The 26,360-nt window shown below is 40.7% G+C and overlaps 1 protein-coding gene across 2 annotated transcripts in view; it reads left to right on the top strand.

Annotated features, from left to right (window-relative positions):
• The window catches only part of LOC148540633 (signal transducer and activator of transcription 5B), a 269,679-nt gene that overhangs the window by 238,143 nt on the left and 5,176 nt on the right, over positions 1–26,360 (top strand). For both annotated transcript variants that reach the window (XM_088442457.1, XM_088442458.1), the window contains exons 7-19: positions 79–209; positions 1,422–1,573; positions 3,799–3,954; positions 5,073–5,252; positions 7,489–7,576; positions 9,474–9,596; positions 9,830–9,922; positions 10,575–10,781; positions 20,164–20,258; positions 20,807–20,937; positions 22,007–22,171; positions 22,683–22,731; positions 23,495–23,593. In XM_088442457.1, coding sequence (XP_088298583.1) covers positions 79–209; positions 1,422–1,573; positions 3,799–3,954; positions 5,073–5,252; positions 7,489–7,576; positions 9,474–9,596; positions 9,830–9,922; positions 10,575–10,781; positions 20,164–20,258; positions 20,807–20,937; positions 22,007–22,171; positions 22,683–22,731; positions 23,495–23,593 — 1,669 coding nt within the window. The remainder of the gene's footprint in view (positions 1–78; positions 210–1,421; positions 1,574–3,798; positions 3,955–5,072; positions 5,253–7,488; positions 7,577–9,473; positions 9,597–9,829; positions 9,923–10,574; positions 10,782–20,163; positions 20,259–20,806; positions 20,938–22,006; positions 22,172–22,682; positions 22,732–23,494; positions 23,594–26,360) is intronic.

The raw sequence follows: 26,360 nt of genomic DNA on the forward strand, positions 1-26,360 counted from the left end.
TATATATATATATATATATATACTGATGAATGTGCTGTCATAATGAGTAACTGGCCTCTGTTTGCTCATTTCTCTCAGCTCAGTTCTCCCAGCTGTCCCAGCTCACCCCACAGGAGCGTATGCCACGTGAGGCCACATTACAACAGCGGCAAGCTTCCTTAGAGGCCTGGCTACAGAGAGAGGCTCAGACCCTCCAACAGTACAGACTGGTAATCCTCTAAAAAGGAATAGATATATAAAGAAATATTGGTGTTTCATGCATGCTGTTTTGCAGAAATTAAAATAGTAATGTAGGTAATAATTAAGAGTTTGATTTCAGGCAATGATTGCACAGTAGTAGTAGTAGTACACTGTAGTATCTATTACCAGCCACGGAACTAGCCTTAACCTTTTTTTTTTTTTTATCTTTTATATAGCAGCTATAATTAAAGCTTCTTCGCTGGACATAGGAAGCTATCTTCACCCCTGCCAGCAGCACATTGTCAATAATATGCCTGTAAAACATCATTGGTACTCCTCTCACTTCTGCGTTATTACATATACAACACACTACTGGCAGGTGTGAAGATAGCCTACTTAGACTGCTAGAGTTGTTGGAGGACCTGCTACAGTGTAGTTGAATCACAGCATAGATAGGTAATATTGAGCGCTGTTTTTGAGATTATTATTGAACTCTACTCAGTACTTTGTTTGGTAAAAGACCATGTAAAATCATTGGATTATGCTTTTACAATTCAGTCACTAATGACAAGTAGTCATTAACTTAAGATGGCTAGATATGCAGTTATTCTGATATTTATTATCAAATGATCTAATTTATGAATTCAATGATTGTGCAGACAGAGTATGATATAATAGTGGACTCTATAACCTCCACTGCATGTCAACAATAGTTTTACTGAGTGTGTATAAGCCCCACGAGGTAATTATCATACAATTGGAATGCTTATAATTGATTTAATATATAAAACAAAAAAATAATCATGTTATTTGAATGAAGATAGCCACTAGTTAATATTAAAATTGCAAGAAAGACGTGTCAGATTTCTACTTTTTTTGTACACTTACAGTATACTCATACTGGTCTTTAGAATTCTGATTGGATAATTGTCTATTGTCTGATTTGTAATACTGAATAATGAAACAGCTTCCGGAAACAACAATGTTTTCAATACATGCTGATATTAACCCAACTGTATGAGGGGTAACATTCAGTTTGTTTATTGACATTCTTTTTTTCTTAGGAGTATTTGTTGAGGCTACCAATAAAGAGTACTCTTTTAACACGTCATCTATATTACTTTCCCTGCTATTGTGACACCCTTACACCCCACAGTGATCATTTTATCAATAGTAGAAATATTTTTCTTCTCTGGCAATCTACTATTTTCAGCATTTTTGCCGTTTACTTCTGTTTTCAGGATTTGTCAGAAAAGCACCAAAAGACCCTCCAGCTTCTACGCAAGCAACAAACAGTCATCTTAGATGATGAGCTGATTCAATGGAAAAGAAGACAACAGCTAGCAGGGAACGGTGGTCCTCCTGAAGGCAGCTTAGATCTTCTACAGACATGGTGTGTTAGGATTCAGATGTCTAACATCATTTATGATTCTATTTAACTTAACAATATTGTGATTGGCAGGTATTTTTTTTGTGCTATCATACACACTTTGGGCTTAAAAGTATATATTAGTAGCCTAAAACCGGGTACACACTATACTATATATCGTTCGATATTTAATTCCATGTGGATCAGAAAAATAAATCGTACACATCATATAGTGTGTACGCCCAATCAGTCGTTCGCGTTGGTCGTTCATTGCATCATCCCATCTGCTATTATGCACAGCGGATGGGACAATGCAATTAACGACACCATACAGAATGTAACGATATGTCGCGCCATCATACACCTTATCGCGCAGTGTGTACCGTGCACCAAATATATATATAGTTACATTGCTTCGTTCCATTGCTGGGTACACACATCATATAGAGCGTACCGAGCTTTAGAAATGCTAAAAATAAAAAACGACAACAAAAAATGCATTTATATGTACGTATCTCGCAAGTTCACAAAGCTTTAATCAAAAAGTTAGCCGCTGTTTTGCGATCCTTCTTTCAAGGCTCTAAGGTTTCCTCCCTCAAGTCCACTCTATCCCCCTTTATCACATGCAATGCCCTTTTCTGCAAACGTCCTTTTCACATGAGTGCAATATAAGTAAGTTAAACTTTTTTGTATTTTTGCAACTGCTCTCTAAATGAAAGTGACTGGATAGAATGGGCATGAATCAGTGTTTTATATTACACCTAACCATATTGTGTGGTCCATGAAAAGCACATCATGCAATATGAGATCCCCCATTCTACCTACCACAGAAATATTGCAGACAATCACACCGGGGTCCACACAGAGAATGGAGAGCCGTGGTGTCTAGTAAGACTCGGGGAGGCTCTCAGCACATTCTTTAAAGAAAGAAAGAAAGAAAAAAAAAAGTAATGTGTAAACTTGCTATAACAGGCTAATCTCATTCAGTTTGCTAATTTTTCCCTGTAATATCCAAATACAAATTAGATTTATACAAACATGCTTCCAAAACATTGTAGAGATTGTTCTGAAAAAAATAGTCCATCCCAGACATGTGCTCGCCCATAGAGGTTGACCCCAATAAAGTAGTAAATCCATACTTGCCCCTGCGGTCCAGGATTACCGACGCAAACTAGTATCACACACCCGCCCTGTCAATTATGTTTCTTTTAAATTGCTGTGGTGAAGCAATTTATACTGCTACAATTAAAAAAAATCCTACTTATCATTGGTATAAGGGCCCTATTGATAAATTGATCACTGTAGTTACTAAATGTCAGCAATTGACTAAAAGATTCTTGCTAAGTTTCCCATTAGTTCACTGTTGGGTGTTCCAAAACATTTTAGTTGTCTACATGCATGTAGATTTGTTTTGTTACTAATGATCAATATTGATTTATTGGCAAACTGCTGTTCTGCATGAAGACCCCTTGTTCTAGATCAAAATTCATAGAAGATTTTTGTGGATTAATCTGGCCAGAAAGATGCAGATGGCCATTTCAGATATTGAGGGAAATGTAGAAAAATCAGGGAGGCCACGTGAAAACCCTGATGTTTTAAACAGCAGGAACTATGGAATTTGTGCCGAAGTACACCTAATCTACAGAAGTGGTTTGGAAATTGGACAAATGGCTACTTAATATCTTGCATGGTCAGCTGCAAAATAGGTCTTTGGTTTTATAGATTAGGGCATCTTGTGTACGCGGACACATAAAATGAGTTCCTAACTTTCTTACCGTTTTAATGTTTTATGAAATTCTTATGTAAATCGAACATTAACAAATGTTCTTTTAATAAAGACTTCACTAAAATCAAATAAAAAGACAGCCAAACCTAATTAAATCAATATAGCCAACCCAACTCTGTGTCTTATTATAAAACTGTATTGATAGATACATAAGGGTTTATTTACTAATTTTTTTTTAAAATCTGACACTTCTTTTTGTGTTTATGGACAGTATTTAAAAGGGCAATGCTTTTATTAGCAAGATTTGGCTAGTAAAAGCATTGCCCTTTAAAACAGTGGGCATAAACACAAATATAAATTTTGGGTTTTACAAACCGGACACTTCGTAAATAAACCCCATAATTGCTTTGGTCTTATAATACCTGCAAACATACATCGCATACAAATCCATAATAAAATATGATTTAGAGTAGACAGACCAGAATGTACTGGCACATGTAACCCATCTGTCTCCTCTCAACAGGTGTGAAAAACTTGCAGAAATAATCTGGCAGAACCGACAGCAGATAAGACGGGCAGAGCACCTTTGCCAACAGCTGCCCATTCCTGGGCCTGTGGAGGAACTACTTGCAGAGCTTAATGCTACCATTACTGACATTATCTCTGCCTTAGTAACCAGGTAACATAACAAATGACAAGCTGTACTGATCATTACTGTATCTTTTCATCATCTGGTTTTCAGCCTATGTGGGTACATGCGTGCAGGGCCAAACTGAAGCCATATCCTACTGTTCTGCAAAGCAACCAGATGCTAATGTGTGTGGTAACTTAAATTGTGTATATTATATTTTTCACTGTATGACATAACATGTAGGAAACATAAGAATATATCCAGTTCCTCACATTGGTTTGGTGAAGATGACTTCTTCTCATGACATCTTTACTTTTTTTTCGCATGTAGATAACAAATTAAAGCACTTTTTTGAGACACAAATGATGGGAACTTCAAATAGATAGAGAAGAGCAAACAGGGAGGGGAGAGAGATCGTAGCACAGAGATAGGGGAGAGGAGAACTAGCAAAGAAATGTTAAAAAACGATGGTGAGATAGCTGTAATCAGGGTCAGAGACAATGGGAAAGAGATACACAAGCATACTTCAGAGGGGCACATGGGAGAAAGATGCATGGTGAGAGTAGTTAGGACACCCAGGGTAACATATTTTTGTAAAGTGTATGCACTCACAGATTTATGCTAATGTGTAGCAGTTCGTTAACATGCCAGTGTGTTTGCTCTGATGATTCTTTTTCTAAAATTTTTGTCTTTGTTTTAAAATATTTAATATTTTGTCAAAAACTACTGAAGAATAGCACACATACTGCTTTGCAATGTAATAAATAGTCCTGCAACCTGTGTTGCAACATGATCTGCAGCCTTTCTATATTTATTGTGGTCACAAGTAGCTGTGGCAGTCTTATAGCATACTGTAGTGGGCACATTATCCTGTATATAATAACTTTATAAGCATCAATGCAATCTGTATGGATCAGTGCACCCTAGCTGGATTGCAGACCAGATTTCACAGATGTGGCTTACGTTCTGCTGTCCCACTGGCCATATATCTAGTCATACATGATTTGGGTGTATTACCAGCTATGCCTGGAATACATAGGCTTTATTCCACAAAACAATGCTCATATGTAGTATTTTATAACGATGTACATTCCTGATATACAGACACTTGTGCCGATGGATGCCTTTTCATTAAATGCTAAGTTTTCCTGGTAAATTTCCTGCAGCACGTTCATCATTGAGAAGCAGCCCCCACAGGTGCTCAAAACACAGACGAAGTTTGCAGCAACAGTTCGGCTTTTGGTGGGGGGGAAATTGAATGTCCATATGAACCCTCCCCAGGTGAAAGCCACCATCATCAGTGAACTGCAAGCCAAGGCTCTGCTGAAGAATGAAAATACACGCAAGTAACTATCCTATTATTATTATTGTCTTTTATTTATAGGGTCGCCACATTGGGTCTGCTGTGGTCTCACCTGTGCCTCAGTATTATCATCTGTCACACCACTCCATATAATCACAGCTGTGACTAAGTATACCTCTGTCACCTGTCTCCTCCTGCTCTCAACTGTGCTTCAGTATGGGAAACAGTCGGGATGCCGGTGGACGCAATGCCGACCACCGGCTACCCGACTGTTGAATCCAGGCAAGGGTTAAATGACAGGCGTCGAAATCCCGACGCCTGTCATTTTACCTATGCCGGGAGACCGGCGCCAGGCATCCCAATCAAAGGGTTGCCGGGCGCGGACAGCCGTGGGGGGGAGGGTTAGGCTTAGGGCTCCCGGAGGGGACTTAGGGTTAGGCACCCCTCCGGGAGGTTAGGTTTCGGCGGCGGGGATGGGGGGGGTTAGGTTTAGGCGCTTGGGGGGTGGGGGGAGGAGGATAGGGTTAGGGGGTAGAATAGGTTAGTTTATCCTTGCCTTCCGACGCTCGGGTTCGGGATTTCCATCTGTGTCGGGCAGCCGGCGCTAAATCATACTGATTCCCTCAGTATTGTCATCTGTCCCACTTCTCAATTAAATCACATCTCTGCCTCAAAATACTTCTGTCACCACCTACTCTCATCTGTACTTCAATGATTTCAGGTGTATCATATCTCTCCATAATCTCTGCTGAATGTCAAAAAATGTTTTTTTGTTTTAAATATACCTTACCTTTCAATACTAGAATGTTATATTGTGCAATTTGCGTATCTGCCATTATTATGAGGGGGGTTTAATAAGTAAGGTTACAAGACCTCTCGCATGTAATGTTTTCTACTTCATTCTAATTTCCCACTAGACCTTAGCAGGAAGACCACTGCTTCCCCTCACAGCCGTTAGAGTGCGCCTCATATCAGTCATACTGTCCCAAAATAAGTTGTAAGATGGCAGAAATATGGTCAAACATTGAGGTGCGTAGTGTGATCAGATTTCTGTGTCTAACGGGCACATCAGCAGCTGAAATTCATCGCCAGCTTGTTGAGATGTATGGCTATAACGTCATATCACAGAAACAGGTTTGGGTTTGGTCTACTGCCTTTGATAACAGCATCGCAGACGTTCAAGATGAGCAGCAATACGGCCGGCCAAGAACGTCCACAACAGATGACAATTTGTGCTGCATTGGAGGTCTAATTCTGGAGGACAGACGCATTGGAGTTAGTGATATTGCTGACAAACTGAACATCTCAGCAGATACTCTGCAGAACATCGTTATGAGCAACTGGTGTACAGGAAAAAGTGTTCACGCTGAGTACTGAAGCAACTCACAGAAGTTCACAAAACCAATAGGATGGGATTGTCTCTCGTGCACTGGATACAGTACCATAAGGAGGGAGTGCAGTTCCTGCAGTGTATTGTTACAGGTGATGAAAGGTGGGTGCATCATGTGACACCGGAGATGAAGTAAGCATCCATGACATGGAAACACTCATCGTCCCCACTTTCAAAGAAATTCAAAACAACTCCATCAGCAAAGAAGTTCATGGTGACTGTGTTTTGGGACCACAAGGGTGTGCTTCTTGTTGATTTCCTTACCAAGGGAGATACTTTGAATGATGACCGCTATTGTGACACATTGAGCCGGTTGTGGAGAGCAATTTCTCAAAGACTACCTGAGTTGCTGCGAACAGGCGTTGTATTGCTGCACGTTAACGCCAGGCCACACTCAGCCAACTGCTCGCGTGAGTTGTTACGGTGCTACTATCGGGAGGTACTGGACACAACTCTCTAGAGCCCTGACTTGGCATCAAGTGATTTCCATCTCTGTGGACCATTGAAACGTCTGGGTGGAAGGCGATTCGCAACAGACGGTGGAGTTTAGCAAGCCGTCATGTCCTGGCTTCAACCGCTTGACACTGCCTTCTATGGTGGGATAGATGCCTTGGTGTACCATTGGAACAAATGCTTAGACAAGTGTGGGGACTATGTGGAAAAATTATCTGCACCAAGGCCATACTATTGATTATTTGTATATGTTCGAGTTGAATAAATGTACTCAATGAGAGGTATCGTTAACTTATTTATTGAACCACCCTCGTAAAAGGCCTTCATTTTCTTTCTTTTCACATAATTAATTGTCGTCTTATCTGTTCATAACATTAAATAGTAAAGCATACAAATACACCCTCTTTTGTTCACATATGTTGTTTCTGTGTCACAGTGAGAGTAGTGGGGAGATCCTGAATAACTGCTGTGTGATGGAGTACCACCAGGCCACCGGCACCCTCAGTGCACACTTCAGGAATATGGTAGGTGCCACAAATAGCTGTGCACTATGAAAAAATGCTACAAACTTGATTGGTCTAGGTGGGATGAACATTCAGTGACTTGATTTTACATAGTTACTAGTTTGCTGCTGGAGTAGTATTTCTTCTGCCAGCAGGTTAACAACACTATTAGGTGCGAGAGATAGACAGAACACCATGCCCTGCGAAAGTAATAGTATGTATGTACTACTTACTGCTGTTTGCCTCTTCTCCAGTCCTGCTAAATCTTCCTGGTCTTTTTCTAAGTCATAAAAATAAAGAGAACCCTATTAATAAAAAAATAATAAAAAAATACAAACGGATATACTTTTTTATTCATATATTGAGCATAATGATTCATTTTTACATTTATCAGTAAAAGTAAGTAAACCTCTAGGATTCAGTAATTGGCGTGGCCCATTCCTCCTTAAAGAATGGTTTCAAATAATGAGTAAGGGGTCTATTTACTAAGCAGTGTTAGGAGACAGAGTGAAAAGTGATAAGGTGCCAGCCAATGAGCTCTTAACTGCCATCTCACAGACTGTGTTTGAAAAATGACAGTTGGGAGCTGATTGGCTGGCACCTTATCACTTTTCACTCTGTCTCCTAACACTGCTTAGTAAATAGACCCCTAAGTTTGCTTACATGAAGATTCTGCTGTAAGACCTGCCATGTTTTATTGGATTAAATTGTGGACTTTGCCTCTTATAGCAATAGCCCCATCAATACCACATTACATTAATAGCCATCACATAACATTAATAACAAGCCACCACATATCCACAATCATGAAAACATCCTGCTTACAGCCACGACTAAACATTTATACCCCACCTCCAATGTATAACTCCTTACGCATAATATAACAACCCACACACACACATAAACTATACACTTTAGAGAGTGTAATGCCTTAATTTGCATAATCTAGCTACAGACACAAAGCAATGGCACATAGTACAAAGGCACTCCCAACCATAGTGATGACAAAAGCTAAATGTGTTTCAAGAACTTGGGTGGCATCGGTGGTGAATCTTAAAATTAAAAGAGAATATGCACAGGTGTACATTTTAAATAGCTAGCATTCTCACAGGTTGTTTAATAATTCAAGTTCTAATGTTTTAAGATTGATGGGTCATGAAAAAATAAATGCCTGCAGTCATAACATTAGAAAGGTTAGACCTGCTGCTACGGGGCTCAACATGGTATGCCACAGGGGATGCAGTCATATTGCCGGCGGATAGAATGCTGGGCGTCGATATACCTGCCGCCCGAATCCCGCTACCCGACAATATGCTGACACCGATATCCCGAAGGTGAACAGGATACCGATGTTAGCATCTCGAATCGCTGTATCTCTGGGGAAGGGGGGGTTAGGTTTAGCCACCCCCTGGGGGGAGATTAGGGTTCGGCACCCCCCCGGGGAGGGTCAGGGTTAGGCTAGGGAAAGGGGTGGTTAGGCACCCCCCCGGTAGGGTTAGGTTTAGGGTGCAGGGAGGGGGGGTTAGGATTAGGCACCCCGGGAGGAGGTTTGGAGGGTTAGGCATCCCTAACGGAGGGTTAGGATTAGGGGGGGGAAGGCGTAGGTTTAGAGTACTTACCAAGCGCTGTCAGCATTCTGTACCATGCAGCCTTCCATTGTTGGGATTTCAGCCGCCGGCATATCATATCGGTTCCATGCCAGAGAGAGACAACCCTTATATTCTCTCTCTATATTTGTCTTTCTGAAATTGTAATAATGAATTCGGTTTTTATTTACTCTCCATAATAAGCTTGCATTGATGTCCTGGCTAATAAGCTATTTGATTTAATCTTTGGAAAATTGGAGCAGAAACAAGGAAATTGTGTAACAGAATCCGTGTTTCTGCCATCTGGCTAATTCACCTCTTCTCCCTCACAGTCCTTGAAGAGGATCAAACGCTCAGACAGGCGTGGCGCAGAGTCTGTGACAGAAGAGAAGTTCACCATTCTGTTTGAGTCGCAGTTCAGTGTGGGTGGGAATGAGCTGGTGTTCCAAGTGAAGGTGAGGAGAGAAAAAGGAAGGTCTTTGGCTGATACCAGCTTGCTTCATACTAATTTGGAAAATACTGTATATAAGTCCCTTAGTGGTGCGATTTTTCTTGGTAACCAAAGTAGACTTGTATTTTGCTAATGACAAAACATATTTTGTTTTTCCACAGTTAAGTATATCATATATTCACTGTTGTAAAAGTTTTGATTAATGAAAGAATATTTATTTTTTGTATTCGTTTCCAGACATTGTCGCTTCCTGTTGTAGTCATTGTCCACGGAAGTCAGGACAACAATGCCACAGCCACAGTCTTGTGGGACAATGCATTTGCAGAGCCGGTAAGACAACACCTTTGAACAGCCTGTAAACAGTTACAAGTCATGCTGATCCTATTTACACACAGTACAGCTGTTTCTGATATATTGGGTACACTTGATACAATTTGAAAATCTACTCCAGTATTTCTGATGTATAATGCATTTATCGGGTAAAACCTATTTTAAAATAAATTAAGTACATTAGTAAATGCAATATATTAAATGCAAAAGCTACAAGGCAATACAAATGTTAGTTTAAAAAAACTTTTTTGTTCCAAGGACTATACAGAAGTGAAGGGGTCATTAGTACAGTAGAAATTACTTACCACTGTACATGGTGCTGACAAATTTATTAAAGTGATACAAAAATGGATTGCATGGCAAAGAAATGGTCTATATATTGTACAGCGTATATTTATCTGCACTGTAAAAGTTATTTTGGCGGGCTTTAGGCAAAATTATATGATGTGAATAGTCCTATTAAATATATTGTTAGATTTTCTAACTAGTGATGTGTTAAATGACTTATTTTATAAAGTGTTTCATGATGAATTCATGTTACTAAAGGCATAACGCAAATTGGAACTCGTGACCTTTTTAAAAGCACTTTGCCTGCGACCTCAAGCTTTTATATGGTCATGTAACTCCTCATAACATCTGCTCCTCTCCACAGGGCCGGGTGCCATTTGTGGTTCCAGACAAAGTTCATTGGCCGCAGCTATGCGATGCTCTGAATATGAAGTTTAAAGCAGAGGTTCAGAGTAACCGAGGGCTCAGTGATGAAAATCTTGTATTCTTGGCCCAGAAACTTTTCAACAACACCAGTAACCACAAGGATGACTACAACAATATGACAGTATCCTGGGCGCAGTTCAACAGGGTGAGAGGCTGACTGGGACCTTCAATGCCTAGCAGTGAATTGGATGTTACGTAATAAGCCTGATCACATCTTGTGCTCTAGTGTTGTTGCCCTGGAATGTTATGTTACTATACAGACATTTGTTGTGCCCCCACTGTCCTTCAATTCAAATTGTGCTTTCTAAATTCTTTTGTGATTTTAGTGACACAAGGCAGGCAGCTAGTATGTGAACTAAATATTTTATGCTTATGAATGTGTGTGTGTGTGTGTGTGTGTGTGTGTGTGTGTGTGTGTGTGTGTGTGTATATATATATATATATATATATATATATATATATATATACATATATATTAAATTGTGACACAGTTAGGTTAGGGGGTCCCTCTCCTGGGTAGAGGACTCCTTCCTTGCACACACACACAGCAGCAGGGAAGCAGCACACCAGTCTGGATGCAAGTACAAGCTGGTCGGCGCCAGTCTTTATTGTACAATGTCAGAAATAACACAAAGAAAACATAAACGTAAATCCTAGCCCTGTCGGGGCACTAACTTCACAGGTAGTTCCCTCACTACCAGAACCTGGCAGGGCCTAATGCCCGCGCCAGCAACAAAGCACAGCACAGTACTCACAGATAGGTTTTCCAAGTGTCTCTGAGCAAACTCCCTGTCTGCTCTCCCAGGTGAGACAATCAGCCCTCAACACACTAGGCTTATATTGGCCACTCTCAGGTGGAAACCCTAACAAGCCTGTTACCAGGCTAAGAGAACCAAAACCTGGAGTGGCCGTGGGTGGAGCCCTCCCTCTCCTCTCACCCACAACCCCCAGGTCCCAAACCGGCTTTTCAAAAAGCCGAAACTCAAGCCTGCTATACTGCAGACTTTCTCCTGGGGATTTTAAACACATAGGACAGGAATCTGGGATAAATGTCCCTGCCACAGACCACTTTACCAGTGATCCGATCACATATCCCCCCCCCTTTGTTTCGACCTATGGGGCGGAACAACTGAAGCCCCCAAACAATGAACGTGTGAAAACGCGTCTGCTTTAAACAACAGGCCCCCTGGCCTGTGTTCCACTGAAAATGTAAAAGTTTGTAACGCCCACTTTATGGCCAACGCCTCCTTCTCCACTGTGGCACCGGGTAGGCATCGAATTTTGAAACACTGTTCAACTTTCGGAAGTCATTGCAGAAACGCACACTCCCGTCGGGCTTTGGAATGAACACAATGGGACTTGACCATTCACTATGTGATACTTCAATAACCCCTAACTCTAGCATATTTTTAATTTCTTTCGACACCGATGCTCTTGGTGCTTCTGGTAACCTATAGGGCTTTAGATTAACTTTAACCCCTGGGTCAGCGATGATGTCATGTTTAACGACCGAGGTTTTCCCAGGTACGTCAGAGAACAGCACCCTATTTCTAACCAGAAACTCCTTGACCTCTCGTTGTTGAATTGCCGACAGGGTTTTTGCCACTGTCACTTCGGGAACTATGGGCCCTGGATTTACTGGAGGGGCTCGGACGGCCGACTGTGCCGTTCTATCTTTCCAGGGCTTTAACAGATTTATATGGTATACCTGTTCCAGCTTTCTTTTCCCCGGCTGGTAAACTTTGTAATTGACCTGTCCCACTCTTTCTAAGACTTCAAAGGGCCCTTGCCATTTAGCCAAAAGTTTATTTTCCACAGTGGGAACCAACACTAACACTCTGTCCCCAGGAGCAAAGCTGCGTAACCGAGCATTGCGGTTGTATACCCTCTGCTGTGCCTGTTGAGCTTGTTTCAGGTGCTCTCTCAATATCGGTACCTCTATAATAGGCAATGGAACTAGTGGTCCCTTAAAACGTGGTCTGGGAGCATGATACTGACACTCAGGGCAAGATGCGCAAAAGTCAGATACCTCTTTATGAAGCCCGGGCCAGAAAAACCTCTGCATTATTCGCTCAGTGGTTTTCTCTACCCTTAGATGACCTGCCGTTATACGACCATGGGCCAGATCCAACACTGTTCTTCTGTAGGCTTTGGGAACTATTAGTTGTTCCACAACATCTTCCCCCTTCTTTGTCACCTGATATAACCAATCCTGACACATTGCCATGTGGGGATAGGACAAAGGACTATCAGGATCTATGGGTTTACCATCAACTACTTTTACATTCTCCCTGGCTTTTACCAAAGTAGGGTCATTCAACTGCTCCCCGGCAAAGACCTCTCTTCTGACCTCTAAATCAGGCAGATAATCCACTGGCCCAACAACACTTCCCACCTCAATGGGAGGCACATCAGTTGGCGGGCCACAGTCACGCTCCGCATTCTCTAGTTCGCCAACCATAGTAGGAAAAGGGAATAACTCTGACTCAGAAGAAACTCCCTCCTCCACTATATCGACAACCTTCTCAAGTGGACCGGGGTTGTTCACTTCTGGAACAAAACGGCTTTCCCACAATTTCCACAAGTGAGCAAAGTCTCTCGCCTATATTGCATCGTACATCAGACCAGGCACCAAACCCACAGAAACTATAGCAGAGCCACATGGTGTCTCGATGTTCACCTCGGCAGTAACATAATATCGATTATCCCCATGTATGCAGGTCACATCAACAGTTTTCCCCTTATGCCTCAAGGGGTTCACCAGCTCAGCTTTTATAAGTGTCACCAAGCTACCAGAGTCTAACAGTGCCTCTACTCGGTTGCCATCTACAGTGAGTACACACATGTGCTTATCAGTCTCAGCCTGCCGGTCAGCCGTACAGGCTGTCTGTGCAAAGAAAGACCCCCTGCGGTAGACATGAGCAGTATCACATTGCATAGGTTCAATTGTAAGTGAACAATTAGCGGAAATATGGCCGAAGTCACCACACCGGAAACACTGAATCATATTAATGTCTAGTCGTTTACGGGGCAAGAACCTTCCTGGCCTGGCAAGCCTGTCTCCAGGTTCTACACCCTCAGTCTTAAATACATCCCACCGCCCAGCACCCTTCTCCCCTGGAACCGTCTTACCAGTGTCTGTGGGAGTTCGCCGGTGCGCCATCGGGGTTTGGTGGGGCATACTCCTCAGCTCGTCAGCCGCCACGTACCTCTCCACTAGCTCGACCAACTGGTCCGCGGACTTAGGGTCTGCATGGCTCACCCACTTGCGCAGAGTCGCGGGTAATGATCGCAGGTACCGGTCCATCACGACCCTTTCCACGATCTGTGGTCCCGTCAGCGTCTCGGGCTGTAGCCATTTTGAGGACAGATGGACGAGGTCATGCATCTGTGAACGTGGAGGCTTGTCCATATGGAACTCCCAGCGGTGGACCCGTTGGGCACGAACAAAGGTGGTGACTCCCAAGCGAGTTAAGATCTCCTGTTTTAGTTTTTTATAGTCCTTGGCATCAGCCAGGCATAAGTCGAAATATGCTTTTTGTGGCTCCCCAGACAAAAAAGTGCCACCAGACTTGCCCACTGCTCCTGGGGCCAACTCTCCCTTTCGGCCGTTCTTTCAAATGCGGCAAGATAGGCCTCCACATCATCGCCCGAAGTCATCTTTTGGAGGAAGTGACTGGCTCGTACGGAGTGAGTGGTGGTGGGAGGACCAGTATTAACATCTCTGGGCCGGGCGACCAGGTGCTGTACCACCTCTCTTATGGCCTGGCTGTTTTCCGCTAAGGCCTGGCGGGTTTCCTCAATGGCGACCTGTTGTTGCCTGGCGGATTCCTGCTGAAGTTTGTTAGTCTCCTGCTGAGCCCTGGTAGCTTCCTGCTGAGCTCTGGTAGATTCCTGCTGAGCTGCTGTAGCTTGGAGCAAGGCCTTAATAATGTCCTCCATTTTGTCCTGGGGTGTAGGTTGGAAGCTGAACCTTGCCTCTCTGAGCATTGGCTGACGCCTCCTCTATGGGACTCCAAGGACACAGTGTTATTTCCACACTCACAAATTGGGTGTCTGTCCCTTTAATTTTTAAATGGAAAGTTTTCCTCTTGCTGCAAGTTCAGTGTGTGTGGGTGCCCGCATTCTTCACCATATTGTGACACAGTTAGGTTAGGGGGTCCCTCTCCTGGGTAGAGGACTCCTTCCTTACACACATACACACAGCAGCATGGGAGCAGCACACCAGTCTGGATGCAAGTACAAGCTGGTCGGCGCCAGTCTTTATTGTACAATGTCAGAAATAACACAAAGAAAACATAAACGTAAATCCTAGCCCTGTCGGGGCACTAACTTCACAGGTAGTTCCCTCACTACCAGAACCTGGCAGGGCCTAATGCCCTTGCCAGCAACACAGCACAGTACTCACAGATAGGTTTTCCAAGTGTCTCTGAGCAAACTCCCTGTCTGCTCTCCCAGGTGAGACAATCAGCCCTCAACACACTAGGCTTATATTGGCCACTCTCAGGTGGAAACCCTAACAAGCCTGTTACCAGGCTAAGAGAACCAAAACCTGGAGTGGCCGTGGGTGGAGCCCTCCCTCTCCTCTCATCCACAACCCCCAGGTCCCAAACCGGCTTTTCAAAAAGCCGAAACTCAAGCCTGCTATACTGCAGACTTTCTCCTGGGGATTTTAAACACATAGGACAGGAATCTGGGATAAATGTCCCTGCCACAGACCACTTTACCAGTGATCCTATCACTATATATATATATATATATATATATATATATATATATATATATATATATATATATATATACACATACAATCACAGATGGCCTGGCACTCCCAATATCACACAAAGATTATCTGCTGCCGGTGCCCTCACAGATTCCTAGGATACAGTTAGCCAAGGTGCGGCACTCGCGGCATAATATCAATGAATAAACGATGCGTGACAAATAGTTAGTCAACGTTTCAGTTCTTTACTGAACTTTTTTCAAGATAACAAATACATATAACAAACATACCTTTATACATGAACAGCACCACATGTAATGCCGGGACCACCCATCCGTCCTGCGGCACCAAAAGATGACGTCATGACGCCTAGGCGTCCAGGCTCGGCTTCCCTCAATAGTGGGACAGTTACGTACTCGGAACCCCCTGGGTATCTTTTTTAATTTAAAATAATCACTTAAAGAGACTGCATGGAGATAAAAATCCGTTTCTTTTTTCTTAAGGCGTATCAGATCTTTAAAAATCATATCAACGGAAATCAATTCCATTTCATCCATAAGACCTTTATTATACACTATATTTTCAGCTTCAGAGTCCGTGAAGGATAGAGTATCTCCTATCAGGTATTTGATGAAGCATAATGGATCTTGCGTTCCACTGGACATCTTCAAATAAGAAAGTCAATACAGATATTTCCCAAAATGTAATCCTGTATAGTTGCTAGACTTGACCAAGTGAAAGAAATATTTTTTAAAAAAACAATGTCTCCAATAAGATCACTGGAACAGAAACTTGATGATGCAGTTCACAGACAAATGTTCTGGGTGCCAAAGCTGGAGTACTCACTGCCACGGTGTCTACTCCTATATGCAATCACAGATGGCCTGGCACTCCCAATATCACACAAAGAATATCTGCTGCCGGTGCCCTCACAGATTCCTAGGATACAGATAGCCAAGGTGCGGCACTCGCGGCATTTTTTGTTTACATGGTAGCTATGGTGATGGTGACACAATTGAGGGAAGCCGAGCCTGGACGCCTAGGCGTCATGACGTCATCTTTTGGTGCCGCAGGACGGATGGGTGGTCCCGGCCCTGGCTCCCGGCATTACACGTGGTGCTGTTCATGTATAAAGGTATGTTTGTTATATGTTATATGTATTTATCTTGAAAAAAGTTCAGTAAAGAACTGAAACATTGACTAACTATTTGTCACGCATCGTTTATTCATTGATATTATGCCGCGAGTGCCGCACCTTGGCTATCTGTGTGTGTGTGTGTGTGTATATATATATATATATATATATATATATATATATATTTACCACAAAAAAAAATCCCAACCTGTGCTGATCAATTCAAATACAGCAGCACCCTTCAGTAAGTCCCCTGTTAGAAGGACTAGTTTAGAAATATACAAATGGGTTACTGATGGGGAGCTAAATCGCAACACAATTTTTTTTAAAAACTTGTAAAATACAATGCAATCTCTCCAAAGGCTTATATGTCTTCTTTTTCTTTTGAAGAGACAACTTCACCGTTATTTCTACTCGTTCTCAATTTTGATCAATTAGTCCAAACAATGAGTTCGCATTAAGTCCTCCTTGAGGTTCTAAAAAAGATACCCTCGTACCACGACACCCAAACAAAGGCCCAAGGCCAATATTAATAAAAATTAGAACAATAAAAAATAAAATATTTCTTTATTAAAATTTAACAGTATGCTAGATGGACAATCTTACACAATTTGGTAATGCACAGCCTTCCAATCTTAGAAAAAGGGTATCGTACACCTTTCGATCAGCAGATGTTTACATGTAATGTCCACCTTTTATTTAAAACCCTTTGCGTTTCGTCTCTTTGTGAGACTTCTTCAGGGGTAGATCTAAAATATATAATATACAATTTTTGTACTAGGTGTCACTGGTAATAAATTGAACTCAAAAAAATTAATAATGTTCGAATACATCTCTTTCAAAATTACATACCTCAATATTGATGTATACACATGTATTTAATGTATAACCAAAAATTAGGCAATTCTTTGGATCAGAAACTGTGTGACATATTTTAATGTTAAAAATACATATATTCAATAATAATAATTTTATCATGTATTTTTAAAAACTACTTTCTGGTCTCATATATCTACATTACATACCTCGTACTTGATGTCTAAAAAACGGTATCCGTAGTTACTGACAGACCATCTGATGGTCGATTCATTGAACCAAAACCGTGCAACCTATTTAATACTAAAACAAATGTTTCAATAATAAGCCACAAAATCAAGGTTCACCATAATGTATTAGCTTATTTCCTCAGCATTATTAGAATATATATTTTCTTTAATTTACATAATGCATTTTGCATAATACATTTTTTTTTATATACTTTTTTAATATTTTCTATAAAATATTTTTGTTTATCATCATATAGTAATTTTGTATTATCATGTGTAGTTTTTGTATATATCATATGTCCCATTACCTTAACATATTATATCACTAAAATCAGTACATCTTCATATATTACATATATATCTTTTTATCCAAATAAACATTAATTCCCATTTTAAAGGGACAAACATTAATCTCCATAATAGAATGACCAAAATATTATTAAACAACATACATAGATTTTACAAGTATACTATATAAAAATAACAGCAAGATTCCTTTGGGAATTCCTTTCCCTACTTACTGAATAGATGCTTATGCTTCTGAGTCCAACTGCTACACTAACCTTTCTCATTCAATCCTCCTTTTTAACCTCTAGCAACTATGTCATCACTTCCTCCTAGATTTCATTGGTGATTCAGTGCAACCTTAAAAAACCTTTTAATTTCCTAAAGTACATTAATCTTAGTAATGAAGCCTTGTTGGGGATTCACAATATCAACAAACCGCTTGGTTTATAATACAGGTTGAGTCTCCCATATCCAAATATTCCGAAATACAGAATATTCCGAAATACGGAATATTTTTAGCATGACTGAGAAAGTGAAACCTTTGCTTTCTGATGGTTTAATGTACACAAACTTTGTTTAAAGCACAAATTATTAAAAATAGTGTATAAAATAACCTTCAGGCTGTGTATATAAGGTGTATATGAAACATAAATGAATTTCATGTATTTACACAAGCTTTTTTTGATGCACAAAAATATAGTATAAAATGACCTTCAGGCTATGTGTATAAGATGTATATAACACATAAATGCATTCTGTGTGTATATTGGGGTCACATTCTCAAGATATTTAATTATTTTATGCAAATATTCCAAAATACGGAATATTCCGTTATCCAAAATACCCCTGGTCCCAAGCATTTGGGATATGGGAGACTCAACCTGTATCATAAACCTTTTTATTCTTTTGGAATCATCTAATTTATAAGAATTAATAAAAAAGTCCCAGCATCCATCTTGATTTTGTAGTTTTTTTCCCCATTGGTTAAGTATGCCCATGTGATAGACCTACTTCCGATCCAAAATGTATTATGCAAAATGCATTATGTAAATTAAAGAAAATATATATTCTAATAATGCTGAGGAAATAAGCTAATACATTATGGTGAACCTTGATTTTGTGGCTTATTATTGAAACATTTGTTTTAATATTAAATAGGTTGCACGGTTTTGGTTCAATGAATCGACCATCAGATGGTCTGTCAGTAACTACGGGTACCGTTTTTTAGACATCAAGTACGAGGTATGTAATGTAGATATATGAGACCAGAAAGTAGTTTTTAAAAATACATGATAAAATTATTATTATTGAATATATGTATTTTTAACATTAAATAGGTCCAACAGTTTCTGATCCAAAGAATTGCCTAATTTTTGGTTATACATTAAATACATGTGTATACATCAATATTGAGGTATGTAATTTTGAAAGAGATGTATTCGAACATTATTAATTTTTTTGAGTTCAATTTATTACCAGTGACACCTAGTACAAAAATTGTATATTATATATTTTAGATCTACCCCTGAAGAAGTCTCACAATGAGACGAAACGCGTAGGGTTTTAAATAGAAGGTGGACATTACATGTAAACATCTGCTTATCGAAAGGTGTACGATACCCTTTTCCTAAGATTGGAAGGCTGTGCATTACCAAATTGTTTAAGATTGTCCATCTAGCATACTGTTAAATTTTAATAAAGAAATATTTTATTTTCTATTGTTCTCATTTTTATTAATGTTGGCCTTGGGCCTTTGTTTGGGTGTCGTGGTACGAGGGTATCTTTTTTGGAACCTCAAGGAGGACTTAATGCGAACTCATTGTTTGGACTAATTGATCAAAATTGAGAACAAGTAGAAATAACAGTGAAGTTGTCTCTTCAAAAGAAAAAGAAGACATATAAGCCTTTGGAGAGATTGCATTGTATTTTACAATTTTTTAAAAAAAATTGTGTTGCGATTTAGCGCCCCATCAGTAACCCATTTGTATGTATGTGTGTATATATATATATATATATATATATATATATATATTATACACAATATTATTGAATTATAAATAGTAGCAAGTAGGTTACGTTACATCATAGACAAATAGACTATGGCAATTATAGGTAAGAGTGATGTCATGTCACTAGATCTTAGTGAATAGATGGTCTCTCAAATTTTCTGCTTCCACCAAATGGTGAATGGGTTGCCTTAAAAATTGTATTTGGAGAGACTTAAGCAGATTTTCATGGCTCACAGGTGTCATGGGCCATGAAAATGTGATCACCGACAGAGGATAGATGAGATTTTGCTTTATGTATAAACAGTGTTACTCCATGTTGCATGCAGGAGAATCTGCCTGGTTGGAACTACACATTCTGGCAATGGTTTGATGGAGTAATGGAAGTGTTGAAAAAGCACCTGAAGCCTCACTGGAATGATGGGTAAGTGCAAGCTGCAGATTGAATAGGAATACCCAGAAGCCTCTGCAGAACATTATGTCTGAGTCTCTGTGTGAATGCTCTTGTTTAAAAAAAAGTGGGGTATGTTGAAGATACAACAAAACAATTTTAAGACATCTACCATCATCATTATTTTTAAAATATTTTTTTTTTCATTTAAATATTAGTAATAGTTAGAAATTTAGAACAAAAAAATGGAAGATGTGCAGAAATATCCAGTGTTTGAGCACACAAAGCCAGCAAATGATCACACAAGTGAATGAACAGTGTAACTGACTTTAATAACACAAAATGAAATACTTGTTATGATAGGCTGAGAACTATAAAGCTTAATGTAAAGAGAATAGATGGGCATTTGAACACCTATACATAACACATTGCTTTCCTGTCTGTGCTCCTTACCACCTCCTCCTTTTACAACTTTCATTGTTTTTTGTCTGTACCATTCCAGGTATAAAGATCTGTATGTTCTATAACTGGTGATTGGATAATGCACATGTCCTCATTGCATAATTTACTTTGGTTTTCAGGGCCATTTTGGGCTTTGTCAATAAGCAGCAGGCTCATGACATGTTGGTGAATAAAAGGGATGGGACTTTTCTCCTGCGCTTCAGTGATTCTGAAATTGGGGGCATCACAATAGCATGGAAGTTTGAGTTGCGTAAGTTTCTACTCCTGAAATCTAAAAACTGCACCCCAGGCCTAGGCTGATAGCCTGGGCTATCCCCATCACCTCTGGAGCGGTTGGTGCCGGGTTGTTAGTGTAATAGTGTAGTGCAAATGAAAGAGTTAAAATATTATCTTTTGCAGTGGAACTACAGGTCCCAGCAAGCCTCCCCCGCATGCTGGTACTTGGAGAACCACAAGTACCAGCATGCTGGGCATTACTGGCCCGCCGGTACCTGTAGTTCCAAGGCAAAAGAAATATTAAGAAAACGACAGAACAACACTCACTATCTCACATACTCACCTATGTACCCCTGTTGCCATTTCGCATCCACTTGTCCAGTAGGAATCCATAGGTATCTGTAAAGAAAAAAATCCAAACTCCCCTCCTCCTATGCGTGGATCACGTCCCCTTTGTTCCAAAGTAGGCATCCATAGGGCTTGGCAAAATAAAAAAATGAAAATTTGCGGACCAGCAGATATTAGTAATGTCCACTAAGGACAGTACTACCCGAATGACTGCTCAGCGGCGGGATTTCTCTATAGGAATCCCAGTGCTGAGCGATCATTGGCTGAGAGAGGCAAGCTTTTCTAAAGTTACATTTGCGGTTACATTTGAAGTCAATGGTGGGAACCATTCATTGGCTGAGAGGCGGAAGGAACAACCAGTACTGGGTCTCCAAAGCCCGGGGCTGGTTGTGCTTTTTGAGGATGGGGGGGCAGAAGCCGTTTTTAATTTTTATACAGGTTTTTACACACAGATGCATGCATCACGGACTTCCCTGCATCTGTGTCGGCCTTCACACCGTACAACGTGAATACGCATGGAACGATGTGTGGCAAATTGTGGAAGACAAGTCGGTGATCTTTCTGTATGTTGAAGAGATCACCAACCAGCGGGAGCGCGCATCACATCCTTAGCATCCCCACGCACGGCACATTTTTAAACGATAAGTCGTTGCAATCTGTTGGAAACGGCCATATTGTTTAAAAAATCGTACCATGTGTGGGGGCCTTAAGAGATTTTGCTACTTGCAATGAGCTTATATGTAATGCATCTCTAGCTGATAGGGCCTTGTGGAATCTGATGCCTTTCACCAGCCGAGATTTCTCAGTACGTTCTCTGGCGGATCGACTTGGAGATCTGAATTATCTCATCTATGTGTATCCTGACCGCCCCAAAGATGAAGTGTTTTCCAAGTATTACACCCCAGTTCTCTGCAATCCCTGTAAGTATATATCTTTCCTTCTCTACGTCTTTCTCTCTATGGGGGGAATTCAATTCAACGCGATGTAGCATAGCCGCGGGAGGGAGCTCCCGCAGCTATTCAATTCACCGCACTGTTTGGGCGCGCTAAGGATTTCTTCTCGCAACCACCTGGGGATGCGAGGAGAAATCCGACCAAAGTGCCGGGCGTGCAGCTGTTTTTCTGCTTAGCGCGGCGCTAACAGCCGCACGCCTGGCTCTTTGGTCAGAGAATGCCGGTTAACGCGCCTTAACACACTTGTTAAGGCGCGATAACCGGCATTCTTCAACCACATACAGCGGTGTATTGAATAGCTGCGGGAGCTCCCTCCCGCGTCTATTCAACATCGCGTTGAATTGAATTCCCCCCTATGTATCCCTCTGTCTCTCTAATCACTCAGTTATACAGATGTGATTTGATTATAATTTGTACATGAATTCTACTTTTTTAGATACGTTTGTATTAAACTTGTGACTTTGCTTGTTCTATGTAGCAAAAGGAGACGGCTATGTGAAGCCAGCCATAAAGCAAGTGGTTCCAGAGTAAGTTGCACACCTACGTTGTTTCATTAGTCTATGACGCTCCAAGCTACTCGTGGATGCTGTAATACTTGTAGAGTGTACACGTTTGTTATGTCTTGGCTAGTCTGGTCCTATTCTTCACCGGTGAGGTGATTCTGAATTGCATGCATTTGTGAAAAATTATTTGAGCCGACTGCGCACCGCACAATGTTGGCGGAATTCAATTGTTTCGCGCCCGACGGAGCTATTCAATTGTTGCTCCTGTCGGGCGCGATCAGCTGCCATCGCTCCGTTTCAGCTCGCAGCCCCAGCGGGGTGCGAGCTGAAATATGCGAAAAGTGACCTGTTTGGGCGCCCAAACATCACTTTTCGCGGTCTCGCCCAGCACTTTGGTAAGGGGTAGCTGCTTTACGCGGCTAAACCCGACCACTTTGGGTGTGATCAGCGCGAAAAACGGCGGCAATTGAATAGCGGGGCCGCAATCTCCTGTCTCTTTAGACGGGAGATCTGGACCGCGTAAACAATTGAATTCCGCCCTGGATAGAAGTACAGTGGCGCAGCTGTAAGGAAAAGCGGCCACAGAAGCGTCTGAAACAGAATCAGGCCCCAAACCTGCAACTGGTCACTGCATAGACTGCTGATATGTGCAGAAATGTGTCGTGTAACCTTGCACAGATCCAGGGGTTTAATACTTCAGCTCCTGTTCTATAAGCAAACACACAACAGCAAGAACAATCAAGCGGTGGGTATTAGTACATATAACTATTTTCTTTTCTCTTTATAGGTTTGTTGCCTCAGATGTTATGCCAACAAACAGCTACATGGACCAGGCACCCTCACCAGCAGTTTGTACTCAGGCACACTATAGTCTATACCAGCAAACGTGAGTATTTGAAAAAAATAGTTACAAAAAAATAAAAAGGGATTTTTCACTGATAGGATGAACATTAGCAATCTAAATGTCCCGCAGAATACTGTGCCGTGGTGCAATTAGATCAAGTACCTGCTAATTAACAATAGTATAACTAGAGAATTGCTTTAGATTAATTACCTGCCAATTGCCATAATAGGCTCAGTGAATCGCCCTTGAAGTTTGAACAACAGCCTCAGAGAGACATATACTGGGAGTGGAATAACCAAGCTTATAACTTTACAGCTGTCAGATCACTCCAACTACCAAAGAGTGTAAATCACATCCTATTGATGCCAGTGTGAGACTCGACACCTTATCTTTAAACATTATCAAAAACTTCACTGTCTGTTTGAATATAGAAATGCATCACTTGGATTTATGTACTGACAAGACATATACATTAAAAAAAAAGAATTAAATACCTGGACATCTATGTAGAATTTTTGTCTGCCTCTTCCATTATGCATAATTTTTAAAGTGAGATATTTATAACATTCATAATTGGTGGATTAGAAGAATTAATTAAATCCAAATTACAGCCAAATATAAACCTAAATATATAGCTGACTAACTTTGATATTACCACCATCTATATAATAAAAAGAGATACATGAATATATGAAGGTATTTGGTTACAATTTCTGTATATAACTACACTTTCCTAAAAGGATATTCTATTTAGTCTATTGGATAGAATTGTGATAATACAGTAAATATACACCATAGAAGATAAACGTGTAACCATATCTAAGGAGCCGTTGTACCAAATATAAAAGGAATAGGTTTGTAACAACCCTGAATGAAACAGTGTATTTCTAGCATTAGAACGTCTGAGAACTTTATTCCAAATCATTAATTTAATACAACCACTTGTGTGAATAATAGGGATGCATGCATAAGATATAAATGGAATTATTGGTAACTCACCCAATTCACAATACAATTATTGCTAGCAACCTTATTTATGCCTAAAATTCAAGTTATATTTGTTTGCATTTTTATAACCAATTATTATACATCTTATCGAATACACTGTAGTGTCAAAAGTCATGGAATTGCAGTATGTAAAGGTAATCGTAGGCTGGTGTCACCGCGCTCTGACATCTTGGAAATGCCCAGACCTGCATCAGTTGTAATCTGACATCTTGTGAGTCAGTTTGAATACCGGCTAGGCTGCTCATGGCAAGGTGACGTGACTTATCGGAGTTCGAATGGGACATGATAGAGGGTGCCCAATTGATGGGACATCCATTTCCAAAGTTGTGCGTACATTCGACAGTCCTCGGTCTGCTGTGTCACGTGTGTACCCGGGATACCTCATGGAAGGCACTACCAGCAGCGTCTGGCCAGAATTGTCCGTGGTAACAGACAAGCGACACTGGCTCAAATCATATACACACTCAATGCAGTAGGGACCAGACGCATATGCAGCAGGTCAATGCAACGTTCTTTAGCTTCCATGGGATGTGGGAGCAGAAGACATACCAGGTTGCCACTGTTAACACTACAACAGCAGACACAGCGCCTCACCTGGGCTCATGACGTCGCTCATGAACCCTGGAGGACTGGCAACATGTGGCGTGGTCCAATGAGTCATGGTTGCAGTTGTTTCAGGCTGATGGTAGGGTTTGGATGTCACGCAGACCCCATGAGGCAGTCGACCCCAGTTGTCAACAAGGCACTGTGCAGGCTGGCGGTAGTTTCATAATGGTATGGGGTGTGTTCACATGGTATTGGTTGCTGAACACGTAATTAGCCGGTAACACTAGGCATTGGTTGCCCAACATGAACCCAATCGAGCATTTATGAGACGTGGTAGAGAGATCCATTTGCATCCAACATCCTGCACCTACAAATATCAGGAAGCTGTGGGAAGTTATCCAGATGGCATGTGTCAACATCTCTCCAGAGGTCTTCTGTCCACTTGCGTAGCTGCACTTTGCCGAGCTAGAGGGGGTCCTACATGATACTAGGCATCTATCCTATGACTTTTGGCATTTCAGTGTATATATTATAATCTCAACATACAATAGCTTTGGATTTATAGAATGAGGAATATGTCCCATTATTTAAATAAAACCAATAAGATACTATATTGTGGGTGAAAATTAGATGCTCTATTAAGGTGCGTACACACTTAACGATTTTTTGAACGATTTAACTATAACGAGGTCGTTATCGTTCAATCACTCAAAAAATCATTCAGTTTCTGAGTTATAACAATTAACGAAAATCGTTCAAGCGCGCTCCCGTTTGTAGTTAATTTCAGACTGTCCAACATAACGATTTTCATTAAGGGAAGGTACATTTTTTGTTCATCGTTGTAAAAATTGTTCATTACACTTCAAAAAATCGTTCACTTTTCAAGGGAAAATCTGACAGATAATTGTTGGTTACAAAATCGTTACGTGTGTATGCACCTTTTAGATTTTAAATACATATACCACAACATTTTTTATATTTTGCTTATGTTTATTTTTATTTTAAAGAAACTAATAAAAGTAAAATTTTATGCTTTTCCTTCTCACATCCTGTCTCATTATACCCCAATACATGATGACATTTCAGTAACAATATTTTTTCAAGAATAAATAGCCCTTTTTTATGTTTTTCTGTCGATGCTACAGTTTGAAGCTGATACTGTATTGTACAGTTATTACTGTATCATCTGAGATGTTCGTATTAGGGGAATCAATATTACAGTGTTATATACTATAGTGATAGAACTTCAGAGGAA

This window comes from Taudactylus pleione, unplaced genomic scaffold, assembly GCF_031769625.1.
Source record: "Taudactylus pleione unplaced genomic scaffold, aTauple2 ptg000018l, whole genome shotgun sequence".
Taxonomy (NCBI): domain Eukaryota; kingdom Metazoa; phylum Chordata; class Amphibia; order Anura; family Myobatrachidae; genus Taudactylus; species Taudactylus pleione.